Source organism: Oryx dammah, unplaced genomic scaffold, assembly GCF_014754425.2.
Source record: "Oryx dammah isolate SB20612 unplaced genomic scaffold, SCBI_Odam_1.1 HiC_scaffold_1, whole genome shotgun sequence".
Lineage (NCBI taxonomy): Eukaryota > Metazoa > Chordata > Mammalia > Artiodactyla > Bovidae > Oryx > Oryx dammah.
The window spans coordinates 73,472,707-73,490,061 of record NW_024070185.1 but is presented as its reverse complement, the minus strand read 5'-3'; the positions used below and the strand labels follow the sequence as shown (position 1 = coordinate 73,490,061).

Genomic DNA, 17,355 nt, shown 5'->3' with positions numbered 1-17,355 from the left:
TCTGACAAGTCAGACTCCCTAGGGCAGAGGCCTGAGATTCCATATTTTTACTGATTGCCTCACTTGATTTTGATGATCAGTGTGAAGAAAATGGTCACGCCGACCCCTTACTTAGCTCTAGGACGTAGGACCTACTCACTGGAGGGCACCATGGGAGTTTGGGGCTGAGGCAACAGGCAGTCATGGGAGGGACTGGTCTGTGAGGCCTCTGTTCCTCCAGAGACCATGTGCGTGGCTAGGGAGAGACCAGGGCTTTTTGGTTTTGTTTTTGTTGCACAGGGTCTTCGATGCTGCGTGAGAGCTTTCTCTGGTTGTGGAGAGCAGGGGCTTCTCCTTGCAATGGTTTCTCTTGTTCTAGAGCACAGGCTCAGTAGTTGTGTGCTGGGCTTAGTTGCTCCACGGCATGTGGAATCTTCCTGGACCAGGGATCAAACCCATGTCTCCTGCATTGGCAGGTGGATCCACATCCACTGTGCCACAAGGGAAGTCCGAGACCAGGGCTTTTGATCCCTAAAGATCCCCTTCTGCCCAGGGGGTCTGCCATCTGAGCTCTGTGGGAAGGAGTAGAGATAAAGGACAAGGCCAGATTGGGGCTTCAGTTTGAAGATTCTGGTCTCTCAGTGCCATTAGAGGAAAGAGGGAAGGGCATTTCTGGCAGAGGGGAAAGTGTGGGCACAGACACAATTTATAGGGGCGGGAAGGGAGGGGGAGCTAAGAGGCTTAACCCTACATGGTCCAAGATCGTGGCCTTAGAGACATTGGAGGGTTTTATCAGGAAAATGGTAGGATCCGAGCTGTGTCTTGGAAGAAAAAGGACTATTGGGAGCAGGTCCTGTGAGGATGGAACTGGGTCGGTGTCAGGGAGGGAAGTGGTGAGGAGTCCCAGGGATCCAGGAGAGGCGAGAGGAAGAAGAGACGGCAGGTTCACACCTGCTGACAGGCCAGAGGAGCGAGTCATAGCTTCCTTTCCTTGCGCTGCCGCATCTCGGGAGGGTGAGTGATCCATGAAGACAAGAGGTGCTCAGACAAAGTCACATGCCATTGACAAGCCAGCAGAGCACCAGAGGGCCGCAGTGGCCCCCGGGTGGTCCTCACCAGCATGTTTCAGGGGAACTCGCTCTGAGCTTAAGATCAGGGTCTGGCCTCTGTTCTGTTGTGTGTAGTTTCCTTCCTTTGTTCCTGTGGATGGTTTGCTTCACAGGTAAAGTTGGTTAGGCTAGAGTAATGGTTCCCAAAGCGTGTTCACTGATAAAATGGTTCTGTGGCTAAGTAAGTTTAAGAAGTGGTGGGTTAGATAAAGGGAATGGGGTTTCTTTCTCTTTTTTAAAGAGTTTATTTGGCTGCTCTAGGTCTTAATTGTAGAACCCAGAGTCTTTGATCTTCACTGCAGCATGTGGGATCTTTAGTCGCATCCTGCGAGCTTAGTTGTGGCATGTGGGCGCTAGTTTCCAGACCAGGGATCGAACCAGGATCCCCTACATTGGAAGCGTGGAGTCTTAGCCACTGGACCACTGGGGAAGTCCCTGAATGGGGTTTCTTGACTGCACAGCTCCTCAGAGCTTTTGGTGTGCGTTATGACCTTCCAGAAGCAAGATTTAGTTTGCAAGGTTCCCAGACTTCTTTGACCAGGGGAGCCTGTTTTTCCATTGAGCATCTTACTGGGACTAGTGGTTCCTGGAATCCACTTTGAGAAAGTCTGGCCTACCGGGAATACTGGGGACCTGGTTTGAAATGTTCACTCTGTCCACCATCCCCTGTCTGTCCCTGGGCCTCTTTCTCCTGCCCTCCCCTTGTGTGCTGTGGCAGGAGCGGTCCTCAGACTTGGAGTCTTCTCTCGGCTCCACCTGTTTCTACTTAGGAGGCGGGGACGTTCATTCCTGTATCTGGATCTTGACTTTGACCTTTTCCTCTCCTAACCTGTCACTACCTCAGAATCCACCATCTGGGTCTCATCAGTTTTTCCTCTAAGCCCCAGCTCTCTTACTTTTATGTGCTATACTTAGTCGCTCAGTCATGTCTGACTCTTGGCGACCTCATGGACCGCAGCCCTCCAGGCTCTTCTGTCCATGGGGATTCTCTAGGCAAGAGTACTGGAGTGGGTTGCCATGCCCTCCTCCAGGGGATCTTCCCAACCCAGGGATCGAACCCAGGTCTCCCTTATTGCAGGAGGATTCTTTGCCATCTGAGGCACTAGGGAACTTAATTCTCTCATTTGGAGCCATGTTCTTCCAGGACAGAATCTTTGTGGAGTCTCCCCTGACTTTTCCTCCCTTCTTCATCCACTACTTATCTAAGCGTTCTTTTTTGGTGTTCTTTCTGGCTGTTCCTTCTCTGTTTCCCGAGTTCCTCCAGCCCCTCCCCATCAAGTTTGTTTCATTCGTACATCACATCCCTTCCCCACACATGGGTAACCCATGCCACTCACTGCTGCCTTCTGACTTTAGGCTGATTTCCTCAACACTGAACTCCTCAACACACATGCACACTTCCCTTCCAATTAGGTTAGGTTCAGAGAGATGATGTAAGTTGTTTGTCCAAGGCCACACAGCTGGGAGGTGGCAGAGTTAAGTTTCAACGTCAGGATTTCTAAGAAAGTGCTTTCTCAACCGTGCTCTCTGATCCTTACAACAGCTTGTCCGGAAATCTGAGCAAGAATTACTCCATTTCCATTTTTTCAGTTGAGCAATGTAAGAGTCTGAGTGGGTCCTGGGGATAGGAGAGTGCTTCAGAGGGTGACCAGCTGTCTGGGTTTGCTGGGACTGAAAGGTTTTCCCAGATGGTTGGTCACGCTGGTGCTGGACATGGTACCTAGTGCTTGGCCTGGGAGCCTTTTCCGTGGCCGTACTGCCTCCCCAGGGATGGCTTCCTGAGGCAGTCCTGGAGCCTGATGTCTTCTCCTTTCCCCCACCTCTCTAGTCGGCCCCATGCTGATTGAATTTAACATACCTGTGGACCTGAAGCTTGTGGAGCAGCAGAACCCGAAGGTGAAGTTGGGGGGTCGCTACAGCCCCACGGACTGCATCTCTCCTCACAAGGTGGCCATCATCATTCCATTCCGCAACCGGCAGGAACACCTCAAGTACTGGCTGTATTACTTGCACCCAATCCTGCAGCGTCAGCAGTTAGACTATGGCATCTATGTTATCAACCAGGTGAGGTCTGGGGGGATGGAGGGAGGGAGGGAAGGCGTGGACGTATGTATGTCGTGTGTGTGTGCGCGCGGGCACTTATGTACTCAGATATGTGAGTGATGAGGGGTGAAGGAATAGAAGTAATTTTTTAGACATCTGGCATTTTGAAATTCTACCATACCACCCTCAGGTGCAAATGAACTAAATGCTGTATAGTTCCCCCTACCCCCATCCAAGAATTTAACTTTGGTATTTCAAGTTTAGCCTGAATACTTAAATTCCCACCTTTAGACTATAACCTCCCAGGTGGAATACCACATCTAACTTATCTGTCTACTAAATTCCATTGAAATTCCTTTGAAGAGACAGAGTATATACATTTCCATTTCTAAAAGGCCCCGTGTCCATTTCACATCAAGATAAACTATGGATCTTCTTGTAGTAAGTTAGTTTGAATAGAAAGATTGTTAGCAGCTGACAGCTTCCATCAAAACTGAGGGACTTTGTGAATGTTCCTTGGACCAGAAGAAAAGCTAGAAACAGCAATGTGTCCATTAGGCATTTCTGAGCACTGCCAGGACAGAGCAGAGAGATACTAAAGAAACGACGAAGTTTCCTAGTTCTACCTGTCCTGAAGCTTCCATCCTCCTTTATGGCAAGTGGGACCCTTCAAGGGAACAATTTGCTAATAATCTCAAGAACTGAATCTCAAGGTGGGAGAACAGGTGGCAGGCAAAACCCCTCAAGGCTGTTGGAGGGCCTTGGCCAAGTGAGGCACAGACCACAGCCCCAAGAAAATCTGCTTGTAAGATAGCCAGACAGTTGGGCTTTATTATGGAAGAATATTTGTATTATGTAAGAGAGAATAGGTATATGCCCTGCAAAATCCAAGCCCCTTCAGTCCAACGAGTATTTGTTTAAAAAAAGCCCTGCTGTCAAGGAACACTTGTCTGATGCCAGTGTGCACGTGTCGATCGTGGTAGGATTCAGGAGCCCGTTATTAAAGCACTGGTTTTGAGCGCCTGGAAGAGGAAGCCACAGTTGCCAGGCCAGCAGGGATTACTAAGCATAAGCCACGCCAGCTGCCTCTCCTTTCCCTCATTGATAATTGTTATACCGGTAGATGAGTGATACTCTGTAGATACTGTGGCAGATTGTTTCATCAAGGTATCTAATAGCCTCCCACAAATCTGCCTGAACAGAAGTTAGACAGCTGTGGTCTGGGTGGCATATAAACTGTATAGATTAAAATGCTTGGGTAAAGAGTGTTAAAGAGAGTTAGTGATGATGCCAAGTGTTTGGATTTAGGTAACTCTGATCAAGGAAGACTTTGGGGCCGGAGTGGAAAATGCTAATGTATAGAAAGGTTGTATTGTAGGTAAAAGTGAGATTGCCTCATTCAATTATAAAGTCAAACGTATATTGGAACCGTAAAATTTAGCCGCTGTCCTAAGTTCCTATGGCAGGATTGATATAGATATTACCCAAGTTTCAAACAACAGATTTCCACATGTCTTACACCAGCTATTTCCTCCTGCCTGCCCCAGTCCAGGCTGGCAGAACAATAAATAGGCAAGCCAGCTTGGACCAGCGGTACCGCTGTGCCGGCTCACACCGGTCACTGCCCAAGACGGGACTTCTCCCCAAGTGTGCTCTCTGAAATGGGGATCTGAGGTCACATGCATTTGAGGGATGCTGGGGACAACGTGAAGCAGGTTTTGTTCCTGCAGAGCCTTCAGTGTCCTGGTGCACATGACAGCCTCCAGAGGGAACTCAGCACGTTTCCTGAGCTCATCTGACTGGAGGAACCGCCTTCCAAGAATCATCTCGAGTGACAGCTATTCCGTGAATTGAACACTGGGGGAAAGCAGGCCTCCTCTTCTCCCACCTCCTCACTTTCCCTAGGATGCTGAGAAACACCCCCAACTCCTGTTTTCTCCCATGTGTATCTCAGCATCAGAAAGATTTTATTTTTCATTTTTCAAACCTTTACACCTCTCTTTTTTTTTTTCCTCTAGTTTGGTCAGTATAATCATCTCCACCTCACCACCACCACCCCCCCACCCCTACCCTCTGCCCTAGTCCATGTCTTTTCATTTCTTCATCTTTTTCTACTCTTCCAAGGGTTAACTTTCCGCCTTGAGAAAATCATTTCCTTTATCTCCCTCTCCCCCAGCTAATCTTATTTCTTCTGCTCCAGCTCCGCCCTGATTATTCCTTTGGAAAAATGTGATCTGACTTCCAGGTAACCAAGTCATAAAGAAACCTGAAGTTGCCCCTACCTTTCCAGCAAAGGACATCTTGTGTGGTATCTATAAGAAATCCATAATAAAGCGATGATAGGAAAACCCAAACCTTGAAAGAGGTGGGAGGGGAAACATTTGGAACGTACCCTCTCTACAACTTAGAACCTTCCCACGTTCCTGTGTTACAATTAGATGCTCCGATTCAGAGCATCTGGCTTGGGTTTTGTGTACCATTTGTTGAGCAGCTAGGCCTCTTAGCGTCTTCCTGTCTCAGACACCCTGCTGTCATCTTGACACTTCATTCACTGCCCCTGCCCCAACACACACCCAATTTAAGAAGAGAAATCGCCTAAAATAGGAGAGGCCCCTGAGACATCTAGTCCTCAGGTTCTCAGGTAGGTTTTTAAGAACAAAACCTCCCCTTGCCACGTTGAAATGCTGCCTAGCCCTGCATCCATAGTGGGTCACATTGGGTCACAGCATGTTCTACTTGAAGTGGGGGCTGTGTCCCCACCTCTATCCCTGACTTCCCGTTCATTCTTTGCTGGGATTCCCCTGTACCCCTGAGGTACAGAACAGAGAGTTCTGTTCTCATCTGTTTTGCTGACGAGGAAACTGAGGCTCAGGGATGGGAAGAAGGGACTGGTAGGAAGGCACATAAGCCACAGTAGGGCTGCAGCTCTGAGCCCAGTCCCGTGTCCTAGCGCCCTCTCAGCACGTTAGCACCAGTTCCCTTCTCAAGGGCACTTAGTCCCTCCTCCTCAGAGCTGGGTGTCCAGGACTGGCAGTGAGCTCCAGGCTCAGACTGCCTGGGTGTCGGCTCTGCCCCTTCCCAGCTCAGTGACCTTGGACTCAAGTCCTTCACAGCTCGGTTTCCTCATTCATGGGAGGGGAAGGCTGCAGTCCTTCACACACACGGGACGGGGCTGTGACGCACACACCTGGCACACGGGGAACCCTCCGTAAACATTAGCTGCTTTGAGTTCCTTCTCCCCCCAACCCCCACTGTCCCCCTTCTTCCTGCCTGTTTTCTCTGACCCGGACTATGGTGATAAACTCTCTACTGTTCTCCCTGCCTCCTGTTTAACGCCTGCTGAGTACCAGGATCGAGACCCTCCCTCCCATTCTTGGGTTCTCCATGGGAGCAGAAAGTCGTGAACTTAGGGACCATGGCCCACCTGCCAGCTTCGTCAGAGAAGGGTTGTGTCTCGGGCTCTGCCCACAGGGGTGAGCTTTCATGGGCTTCTATGGCTCCTGCCCCATGATCCTCAGCTGTTGACCACTTTCTTTTGGTCTAGTCCCCTCCAATCACCATGATAACTTGCATCTCACAAGAAGAGGGGTGGAGGGTTGATGAGCCTGGAGAAGCAGCAGCATTGCTGTCTGTTCTCAGTGTCCAGCCCTCCTCCTGCCTTCGCCCGCCGGCAGCTGGACATCCTGTTAGGGTTCTGGCAGGTCCAGCCTTTCAGAGCCAAGGGTGCTACTCTGAGGCTCAGATATCCTACCTGAGGTCCAGCGCAGGTACAGAGGAGGACACTAAGATATTTTAGCAGATGGGAGGTGGGGTGCACACCTCACTTCCTTATACTTTCATTGAGAAAGGAAACTATAAAACCACCAAGGGCAAAGGGAAGGCAGGTCACCACCTGGCAGCCCTAACTCTAATAAGAAATACAGGATGTTTGTGAGATAAGCCACTAGGGGAATTACCAAACGGATGACAAATGCAAGTGGGTTCGTAGTAGCCGTGGCAGCACCTTGCCCCAGAAACAGGGCCCAGGATCTGTCTCTGATTCTGTTTGTAGGTCTGGTGCCTCTGCGCTCACTCAGTTTTTCTAGCTCCGACCATGGCATGCCCTCTCTAAACTCCATTATGTCCTCGCCCACAGGCGAGGGTCTGAAGGGCATGGAAGCCTGAGCTTGGCCCCCAGACTGAGACCTGCCGCCACTTCCCCTCAGGTCTCTGCATGCCGCGCTGGACTCACCACCATCCCTGAGACACGCTCCCTCCTGGGCCTCTGCTCATGCTGCACCAAATACCTCCATCCTGCGTGCCTCCCTTCCCTCCCCTGATTGCTTGCTTTCTGGCCACCATGGAAGGCCCTCCCCTTAGCTCTGCAAAGACTTGGAGTGGAACTGTGCTGCCTTCTCCATCTGGGCTGCTTCCAAGCCGCAGAGTACTTTCTAGTGAGGGGAGAGGAGTGTTTGCCTGTGTGGGGGCCTTCCCCGCCCCTACGGCCCCGAGACCCACATCCCTCAGGCCTGACTCCCTTGTCTCCCTGACCACCAGGCTCTGTGCTTCATCCAGGGTTAGCGTGTGGAGCCAGAGCTGCTCTCGGGACAGGACCCCTTGCTCCTGGCTCTCTGGCAAGTGAGAACCTGAGATGTGAAGCCTCCTTTCCCCTCCAGGCCAGGTCATGACCCCTGGGAACCTGCATGGCCTTCTCCCCTCTGCCCCATCAAAGCTTCCTGCCCAGCAGAGACCCCACTTTAGCCCTGTGGTGGTTGATGTTCATAATACATGATGGTCTTCTGGACTGAGCCTCTTTCACAGTCTCAAAGTTTGAGTTTTGACCCTGACAGCCCTCAGTGAGGCAATGGGTGCCCCTCCTCCACACCATTCCTGCTGAGGGAAGACTCCCAGAGGGGAGCAGCTTGCTGGGGGTCTCGCGATGGCCAGGCAGCAGAGCTAGGACAGAAATCACCTGCAGCCCCTGGAATGCCTCACCTTGCCATGTGTCTGTTCCTCACTGAGGAGCAGCTCCATTTCCACTTGGCGGTGTCCCCCCTGAGTCCCACTGAGTCACGAGAAGAGGACAGTGGCTTGGGAGTAGCAGCCTCAGAACCCCCAGGAGGCTGGCCCAGTTGTCATGGTTATGGGTAAAACCTGGCCTGAACGGAGGCCCCAGCTCCCATCAGAAGAGTCTCCGTCCAGCTTTGGAGTTTTTTCCCTCTTCCTTCTCATCTGTGTACAGTCGTGAGGTGGTTCTAAGCTGCTTGTCTGAGACCAAGAGTGGGCAGGTTTGGAGACAGCCCCTGGCACCCTCAGTGAGTGAGAGCCTCTGTTACCCTCCTCGGCTGCTTACCTCTGTCCCTGGGCCAGGCAGCTGATTCCTAAATGAGGCCAAGACAGTTAGAGTGAAGCTCTGGAGGACAGCTGCCTGGGCCTGAGACATCCCCCTGGGTTGGTTTCCATCTTGATTGTGTCTGTTTGCCATCCACCTCCCTGCCTTACATTTCCTGCCTAAGCTGTCAGCACCCAGATTGAGGTATGCAGGAGTAGGGCTGGGGAGGGGTGGGACGGGCCCCATTCTGCAGCAGCCCCTTTCTCTGGGCACTGGGACCTTTTGTGGGACGGCTGTAGATACCCGCATCCCACTGCTGCACACGTGCTGCCCTAGTGACTGGTCATTTCCTTTGCTGTGTGTTTCCCCTTGCTCTGTCTGTGGCTCACTCCAGCCTCCAGGGATCATGTTGAAGCAGCACTTACAAGTACTTGCCTGAGCTGGTGATTTGCCTCCCTGGGCATTGTCCTGGGAAATGTCATTCCCCCATGACTTTGTGATGGGGACTGACCACTTACTAGGAATGTGCCTTTGCCTTGGAACCAGGGTGGCCACAGCCCAGACCCTTGCCTCTCTTCCTCACGTCTCTCCCTTGCAGCCACCCTTGTCTCTTTTTTCTTTTTTTCCTTCTAGTGGGGGCCCTTTGCTTTTCCTTGTTAATCCTGTTTGTAGCAAAGCAAGCTGAAGGAGGACCTCCTCTCTGTGATATGCTTCTTGCTCTCCACCTGCTCCTCTTCTGTGCCCTTCACCTCCTAGAGAGAGAGAGGAATGCCGACCTTACTACCGCTGCGACTGCTGCCGCCGCTGCCACCACTGCCGCCACCCTGGTAATGTCCACATGCCCCCAGATCCAGTCCAGAGCCCAGGCGCTGCTGGACAGGGGGAAGCTGTGCAAATGATCCTGAGCATGTGCCATCCCGGGCCCTGGGGTTTCCCAGGCAGGGCCCTGGCCCCTGTGGGCTCACTCAGAAATGCTGAGGCTGGTGGGAGCCTGGCTGTTGTGCAAAGGTCAAAGAGACTTTGCATTAAAATCAAGCCGGAGTTGAGCTCATACTGTATGTGTGTATACTTTTGTACCTTGCTTTTTTTCCTTAAATTCTATATCATCAACATCTTCCCATGTTATTTCATAGTCTTCATAATCATCACTTTCCATGCCTTCATAATAGTTGAGCATGTAGTTCCACCATAATTAGTGTAGACATTCCTCTGTTAGAAGGCATTTAGGTAATTTTCACTTTCTCAGTTGTGTAAATAAGACTGTAATGAACATCTTTCAGTTTGTGGCTTATTCTGTGCTTGCTTCTTCCATATTTAGATTCATTTCCCTAGGCTAGATTTTCAGATACAAGACTATGGGTTCAGAAATGGTGTAAACATTTCTATGGTTTATAATATAAGTGGCCAAATTGCTTTCTTGAAAACGAAGCCTTTATTTTCTGAGTGTTTTTCGGCAGAAAATCTCATCTCAGTGCTGTAGGCCCTGGGAGAGAGGCAGACATCCTGCTGTAGAACTGAAGTTTTAAAATTGTTTTCTGTGTTTACCTTGCCCAGAGTCCTTGCTTGGCTGTTTTATTAGTTCTGTTCTCTCTGAAGGGACCTTATGGCTCTGACCTGTGTTCTACTCTGTCAGGGGCCAAGGATATGCCCTCTCTTGTGAGTAATTACTGTGGCAAACAAGAGGACTACCCCCTCCCTGCAACAGACCCTGGAGGGCACCTTTCCTTCACTCACTGGGAGAAGAGCTTAAGTCTCTGACCCAGGTTTTATTGAGGGCCTTGTCCGAACTCAGGGCTCCTGTATTATTAAGGTTCAAAGCCAGGGACCCAACTGCTGTGAAATAATGGGTCAGTGGATATTATCCCGCCACAGACTCAGCGTTTGTGTAATCCCAGCAATTCTCTGGAGATCCCCTCACAGCCAGCCTGTCTACCCTCCTGAGGCTTGCTGGTCAGTCCTGCTGCATGGCTGCCTGGCCAGAGCTTCCTCTGCTTGTCTGCCACCCATTTGTCCTGGGTCTTTCCTCTTAGAGTCTGAAGGGGCACAGAGAAGCATGCAAAAGGGTATTTCTGCAGAGATTTCCACTGCCTGCAGACCTGCCTCTGGATCTGTGGGCTCGAGAGCCTGTGGGTTACTGTAGCTATTGTGGAGGGGAGGAGTGGTGCGATGAGCAGGGAATATGTATAGGAGCAAAATTGTTTCTCCCATCCCATAGAAATTCTGATTCTTTGAGACTCTGGGCTTAGGGTTTGTGTTTCCAACCTCTTTGCTGCTTTGTCTTTTGGTGGCAGAGGGGCCAGGTAGTCAGCCCCCAAGCCATCATGGTCAGGGGATATGTGTGCTGGTGTTCACATGAGGGCCTGATATCCAGGGAAGCCAGGGTGGTTTGGTGGGTTTTCTAGAAACTGTGAGAACTTGGGCAGTTGGCACTGTGGCTTTCGGTAGTTGGTCATCTGTCTCCTGTTACCATCAGGGAAAGGCTGCACTTGCCTTAACCACAGGATTTGCCTGGTGATTAGACCAGATTCTGGTACCTCTCCTGGAAACCCCATGAAGACTGCTCACAGGTGCAGCGCACAGGCCCAGGAACAAGTGAGGCATGAAATGGGGAAGTGGAGTCCCCCGCTTAGCCCTTCTGGAGAGGCATTCTCTGCTTGCCCCATGTCATTGCCTAGTCTCCAGTAATCATGCCATAGCTTCCAGACTGGTCTTACTGCCCTCAGTTGGCAAGTAGGGCACAAATTCTTCCTGGACTTGCAAAACATAATTCTCATTTAAAACCTCAAGAGCTTCCTATGGCCTGAATAAAAAAGAGAAAGTCTTGATTATTTTAGCAAAGTTCCCAGCCTGCCTCTCCTGCCCCATGTTTTGATCCACATCCACCTTCTTATCTTAGTCTGTCTTGCCCAATCTATTTCTGTAGTTCCTTGAATGCTGTCTTTTCCTCACAGGCTTTACAAATGCTGCTCGCTCATCTTGCAATATTCTTCTCATGCCTCCCAACTAAACTTGGCTAGCTTCTTCGAGGCCTTCTCTAATTTTCTATGATTGGGTTTGTGTTTCCACCTCTACTTCTCTGTATGTGCTGAGCTGAGGAGCTCCTTTCTCCTCCTTCCCCTTTAGGTAGCTGTCCACCCTAAAGAGCTCATCACCCCATAAAAATACAATTGCCTGTTTAACTTGGAACTTCTCAAAAGCAGGGCTTGTGTCTTTTCTTTTTCTGTATTCTGTATTTTTGCTAAGCAAAAAGTAGATACTCAATAAATGACCAGAATCAATATATGAAAAAGAGGGAGAAAAAGAGCCCTCTGTTCCTCTCCCATCTCTGGAGCAGGCTTTTCTTTTCTTTCTTTTTTTTTGATAATTTAATCACATATCATACAATATACCTATTTAAAGTATATAATTCAGTAGTGGCTTTTAGTATATTCAGAATTGGGTGTCTATCAACCACGATCAATTTTAGAACATCTTTATTAAGCCAAAAAAACTCCCCTACACTTCTTAGCTATCAATTAATTCCTCCATTCTCTCCTGCCCTAGTAGCTACAATTCTACATTCTGTCTCTATGGATTTGCCTGTTCTGGACATTTCATATAAGTGCAGTCTTATCTGTGATCTTTTGTGACTGATTTCTTTCACTTAGCATGATGTTTTCAAGAGTCATCCAATTTACAGCATGTAGCAGTACTTCATTCTTTTTATTGCAAAATAATGTTGAATTGTATGTGTATACCACATTTTATTTGTCCATTTATCAGTTAATGGCCATTTGGGTTGTTTCCACTTTTTAGCTATCTAAAAAGTGCTGGACAGTGCTGCTGTGAACTTTGAAAGTTTTTGTGTGGACATGTTTTCATTTCTCTTGAGTATATACGTGGGAGTAGAATTTCTGGATCACATGGTGACTCTTTGTTCTTCCAAGATGACAGCACGATTTTGTATTCCCACCAGCAGTGTATGAGGATTCTGTTTTGAATGGACGTATTACTTGCTCTTATGTTTAGGGTAAATGAGGGCTCTTGAAAAAGGTTCTAATGCCTTGGAGAGCCGTCTGAAACTTCTTGAGACATTTGTCCCTGCCACCCAGATCTGCCCAAAGGGCATTGGGTTTGCTGCATGAAGTGTCTGGAGAGCGTAGACTCTGCCAGGCCTCCCACCTCACAGGTCCTCACTCTTCCCCAGGCCAGCACACTGACCAGGCCCAGGCTCCTGTCCCCTCTGGACTGATGGATGTTGGCCTCTCTTGACTGATAAACCCACTTGTCAGTCACCCCACACATGGGGAAAGGGGTAGAACAGGTCTGCTCCTTGGGTTTCTCCTCTGGACTGCCATTGGTCCTGGGGTTGGCACCAGTGGTGCCCATTCATGGTTCCATATTTCTAGTTCCTGCGAGAGGAAAATGCTTAGGGTAGTCTCAGTCAGGTATCTGCTTAGATGAACCAGTCATGGCCAACAGGCCAGGTCCTGTGGTTCAGACAAGGCCACCAACACCTTGCGCCTGTCCCTGGGGAGTGGACCAAGAGAAGGGAACATGGGGCAGCAGCGACTCTTGGGGGTCTGCTCCACAACTGGGAACAGGCTTTGTTGGGACATTGCCTGTTCACTTGTTGGAAACATGTTCAGTGGGGCTGAATTTTATCTCACAATGTTCAGAGAAAGCTAATTCTTTGAGAATCTTTATGGGACTGGAGGAGGAAGATGGAAGCCACCAGATGCAGGCCTCTATTACCAGGAGGTCGAAGGGTGTGGGAGGAAGGAAGCAAATCAGATTTGGGGGTGAAGGTTGTTAACAAGATTGTTGAGATGATTAAAGGACACACCATGCTTGTAAAATACTTCCCTGTGCCCGGTGTATCAGATTCCCCAGAGAATATTAGCAGTGTGTTGTTATAATAATAATAATGACGACAACTTCATATGCAGTTCCTAAACTTTGGTAATTTTTTTTTTTTTCTTGGTCTCATGACTTACACAGAATTAGCTGAAGACAGAATTCTAAATGGTTCTTAACTGGTGTGTGTGCCTGTGTGCGTGCTCAGTTGGGTCTAACTCTTTGCGACGCCATGGTGCCTCTCTGTTAACTCACTGAGCAGCCCAGGTACACCCTGAGTACTTCAGGGTGCAGCCTTCTCCCGTTACCACACATGATTAGAATGCTTTCTCATGGGCTAAAGAAAGGAGCTCTCATGTAAAATGTTTCATTTACTCTTTGGAACTGCTCTTTCTGACTTCCTGGTACTTATCTTTCTCAAGTGGTCCGTGGCCCCGAGTCACCCTCCTGACACTGGGGGCTGTGGCACCTTCCGGGCACTCTGTCCTCACTAAGGCAGCCTGGTGGAGAGCCAGTGTCCGGGCCTTATCTTAGAGTTCTGGTGAGAAGATGTTCAGCACCCCACCTTAGAGACCATACAGATACTTTAGGCCCTCGTGAGGCACATTTTCCCCCAAAGTAGAGGTCCTTGATCTTGTTGATCCCGAGAAAGACTGGAAAGTGAGGATTCTAGAGGGTTGGGCTCCAGCACCAGCTGAGTCATGTATGTGGCCTTAGTTTCTTCATGACAATGGTGGGAGAATTTCAGCCAGGATGAGAGTATGGATATTGAAGTGCTTGTGAATTAAGTATAAGCATGATTGTGTTGATGATGTTACTGTCCTTACTAACCTGGGGTCTTGGTAACTGGTAAGAGCAGAGACCCATGAGAGGCCCCTTAGGTTGGAGGAGTCTCCTCAAAGGGTTGCCATCTGCCATTGTATGTTGAAGCCCATCCATTTGTCTACTCATCCATCCACCCAGCAATCCATCCATCCAGTGGTTATTTATTGAGCTCTTATTGTATGCCAGGCTGTGTTGCAGGCCTGTTTCCAATGGGTGAAGAAAAAGCAAAAAAAAAAAAAAAAATTCCAGCATTCATTGAGCTTATGTTCTAATGGGAGAAGGCTGAAAATAAACGAGAAGTAACCAAAATATGAAGTACCTTTGTACCAGCACACTTAATTCTTGTAGACCCCGTGGTTGGCATCCTGAAGCGGGTGTCCTCCTCTCTCATACATACTATCTCTACTGTGCCCAGTAGCGCACTGGTCACCCCCTACACTGTGAGCACTGGGAGGGCAGAGACTGACTTGAGTTTGCCATATTTCCTGGTACCTGGTTTAGTGACAAATACCTGGACACAATGTGATGATCAAACCCTAGTCAACCACACAAAAGCAGGTAGAAGTGAAAAAGACCCATTGTCACCAGTTTCCTGATATCCTTCCTGCAATTAGCCTATATGTACTATAAGAATAAATAACACATCTGTTTAAACACCTTTCACCTAACAATACTATCTCGATGATCATTTCCTTTTAGAGCTTCCTTATTTTTTTTTTTAAACAGCTCTATTCCATTATATGGATGCATCATGGTTTATTTAAGCCATTTCCTGGTCATGTTTACATCATTGTTTGCAGCCTTTTGTGTTGGTGAACATGTGGTGAAAAGAGTGAACACGTTGTTCACCTGTCATTTGCACACTTGCAAGTCCTACAAGATAACTCCTAGAAGAGGGATTGCTGGTTCAGGGAATGCTATTCAGGATTGAATTGTAAAGTGAGGGTAGAAAATGAGGCCCAGGAATGGTCTAAGGGCCATGTGGAGCAGACAGGTCACCAGTCCCCATGGGTGTTTGGCTGAAAGGCCTCATGGCATCTGATGGCAACTTTTTTTGTTTCTGCACCAGGCTGGAGAGTCCATGTTCAACCGTGCAAAGCTTCTCAATGTTGGCTTTAAAGAGGCCTTGAAGGACTATGACTACAACTGCTTTGTGTTTAGCGATGTGGACCTCATCCCAATGAACGACCATAACACCTACAGGTGCTTTTCACAGCCACGGCACATTTCTGTAGCAATGGATAAGTTTGGATTTAGGTAAGAGATGTTTACCAGAATCTGCAGAAAACATATCTGTGTCTTCCATGACAACCAAGGAACGTGGTTCCTCTAGCCCAGGAGTAAGTGCCTCTTAGGCTTTGGATGAGAATGCCTTTTGGGACAACTGGGTGCTTTTGAAACATATTTGTGTGAGTGCTGTGTTAAGTCTCTTCAGAGTGCATATGTGTTGAGTGCTGTGCTAAGTCACTTCAGTTATGTCTGACTCCTTGCACCCCTATGGACTGTAGCCCACCAGGACCCTCTGTCCGTGGGATTCTCCAGGCAAGAATCCTGGAATGGCTTGTTATGCCCTCCTCCAGGGGATCTTCCTGGCCCAGCGATCGAACCCGTGTCTCTTCCGTCTCCTGCATTGGTAGGAGTTCTAGACCACTGGAGCCACCTGGGAAGTCCTTTGAAGCTCATCAGTTCAGTTCAGTCGCTCAGTTGTGTCCGACTCTTCGCGACCCTGTGGACCACAGCACGCCAGGCCTCCCTGTCCACCACCAATTCCTCAAGTTTACTCAAACTCATCTCCATTGAGTTGGTAATGCCATCCAACCATCTCATCCTCTGTTGTCCCCTTTTCCTCCTGCCCTCAATCTATCCCAGCATCAGGATCTTTCCAAACGAATCAGCTCTTTACATCAGGTGACCAAAGTATTCAAGTTTCAGCTTCAACACCAGTCCTTCCAATGAACACTTAGGACTGATCTCCTTTAGGATGGACTGGTTGGATCTCCTTGCAGTCCAGGGGACTCTCAAGAATCTTCTCCAACACCACAGTTCAAAAGCATCAATGCTTCGGCACTCAGCTTTCTTTAGAGTCCAGCTCTCACACCCATACATGACTACTGGAAAAACTGTAGCCTTGAGGAGATGGACCTTTGTTGGCAAAGTAATGTCTCTGCTTTAATATGCTGTCTAGGTTGATCATAACTTTCCTTCCAAGCAGTAAGCGTCTTTTAATTTCATGGCTGCAGTCACTATCTGCAGTGATTTTGGAGCCCAGAAAAATAAAGTCAGTCACTGTTTCCCCATCTATTTGCCATGAAGTGATGGGACCAGATGCCATGATGTTTGTTTTCTGGATGTTGAGCTTTAAGCCAACTTTTTCACTCTCCTCTTTCACTTTCGTCAAGAGGCTCTTTAGTTCTTCTTCACTTTCTGCCATAAGGGTGGTGTCATCTACATATCTGAGGTTATTGATATTTCTCCTGGCAATCTCAATTCCAGATTGTGTTTCATCCAGCCCAGCATTTCTCATGATGTACTCTGCATATAAGTTAAATAAGCAGGGTGACAATATACAGCCTTGACTTACTCTTTTTCCTATTTGGAACCAGTCCGTTGTTCCATGTCCAGTACAGATTTCTGAAGAGCCAGGTCGGGTGGTCTGGTATTCCCATCCCAATTCTTTCAGAATTTTCCACAGTTTTTTGTGGTCCACACAGTCAAAGGCTTTGGCATAGTCAATAAAGCAGAAATAGATGTTTTTCTGGAACTGTCTTGCTTTTTCAATGATCCAGCAGATGTTGGCAATTTGATCTCTGGTTCCTCTGCCTTTTCTAAAACCAGCTTGAACATCTAGAAGTTCATGGTTCACATATTGCTGAAGCCTGGCTTGGAGAATTTTGAACATTACTTTAGTAGCGTGTGAGATGAATGCAGTTGTGCGGTAGTTTGAGCATTCTTTGGCATTGCCTTTCTTTGGGATTGGAATGAACACTGACCTTTTCCAGTCCTGTGGCCACTGCTGAGTTTTCCAAATTTGCTGGCATATTGAGTGCAGCACTTCCATAGCATCATCTTTCAGGATTTGAAATAGCTCCACTGGAATTCCATCAGCTCCACTGGAATTCCATCACCTCCACTAACTTTGTTCGTAGTGATGCTTTCTAAGGCCCACTTAACTTCCCATTCCAGGATGTCTGGCTCTAGGTGAGTAATCACATCATTGTGATTATCTGGGTCGTGAAGCTCTTTTTTTGTACA

At 48.6% G+C, this 17,355-nt stretch overlaps 1 protein-coding gene across 1 annotated transcript in view; it reads left to right on the top strand.

The window, feature by feature from the left end:
- The window catches only part of LOC120866179 (beta-1,4-galactosyltransferase 1), a 53,005-nt gene that overhangs the window by 26,617 nt on the left and 9,033 nt on the right, over positions 1–17,355 (top strand). Inside the window, exons 2-3 of the mRNA XM_040243741.1 lie at positions 2,917–3,152; positions 15,173–15,360. Coding sequence (XP_040099675.1) covers positions 2,917–3,152; positions 15,173–15,360 — 424 coding nt within the window. The remainder of the gene's footprint in view (positions 1–2,916; positions 3,153–15,172; positions 15,361–17,355) is intronic.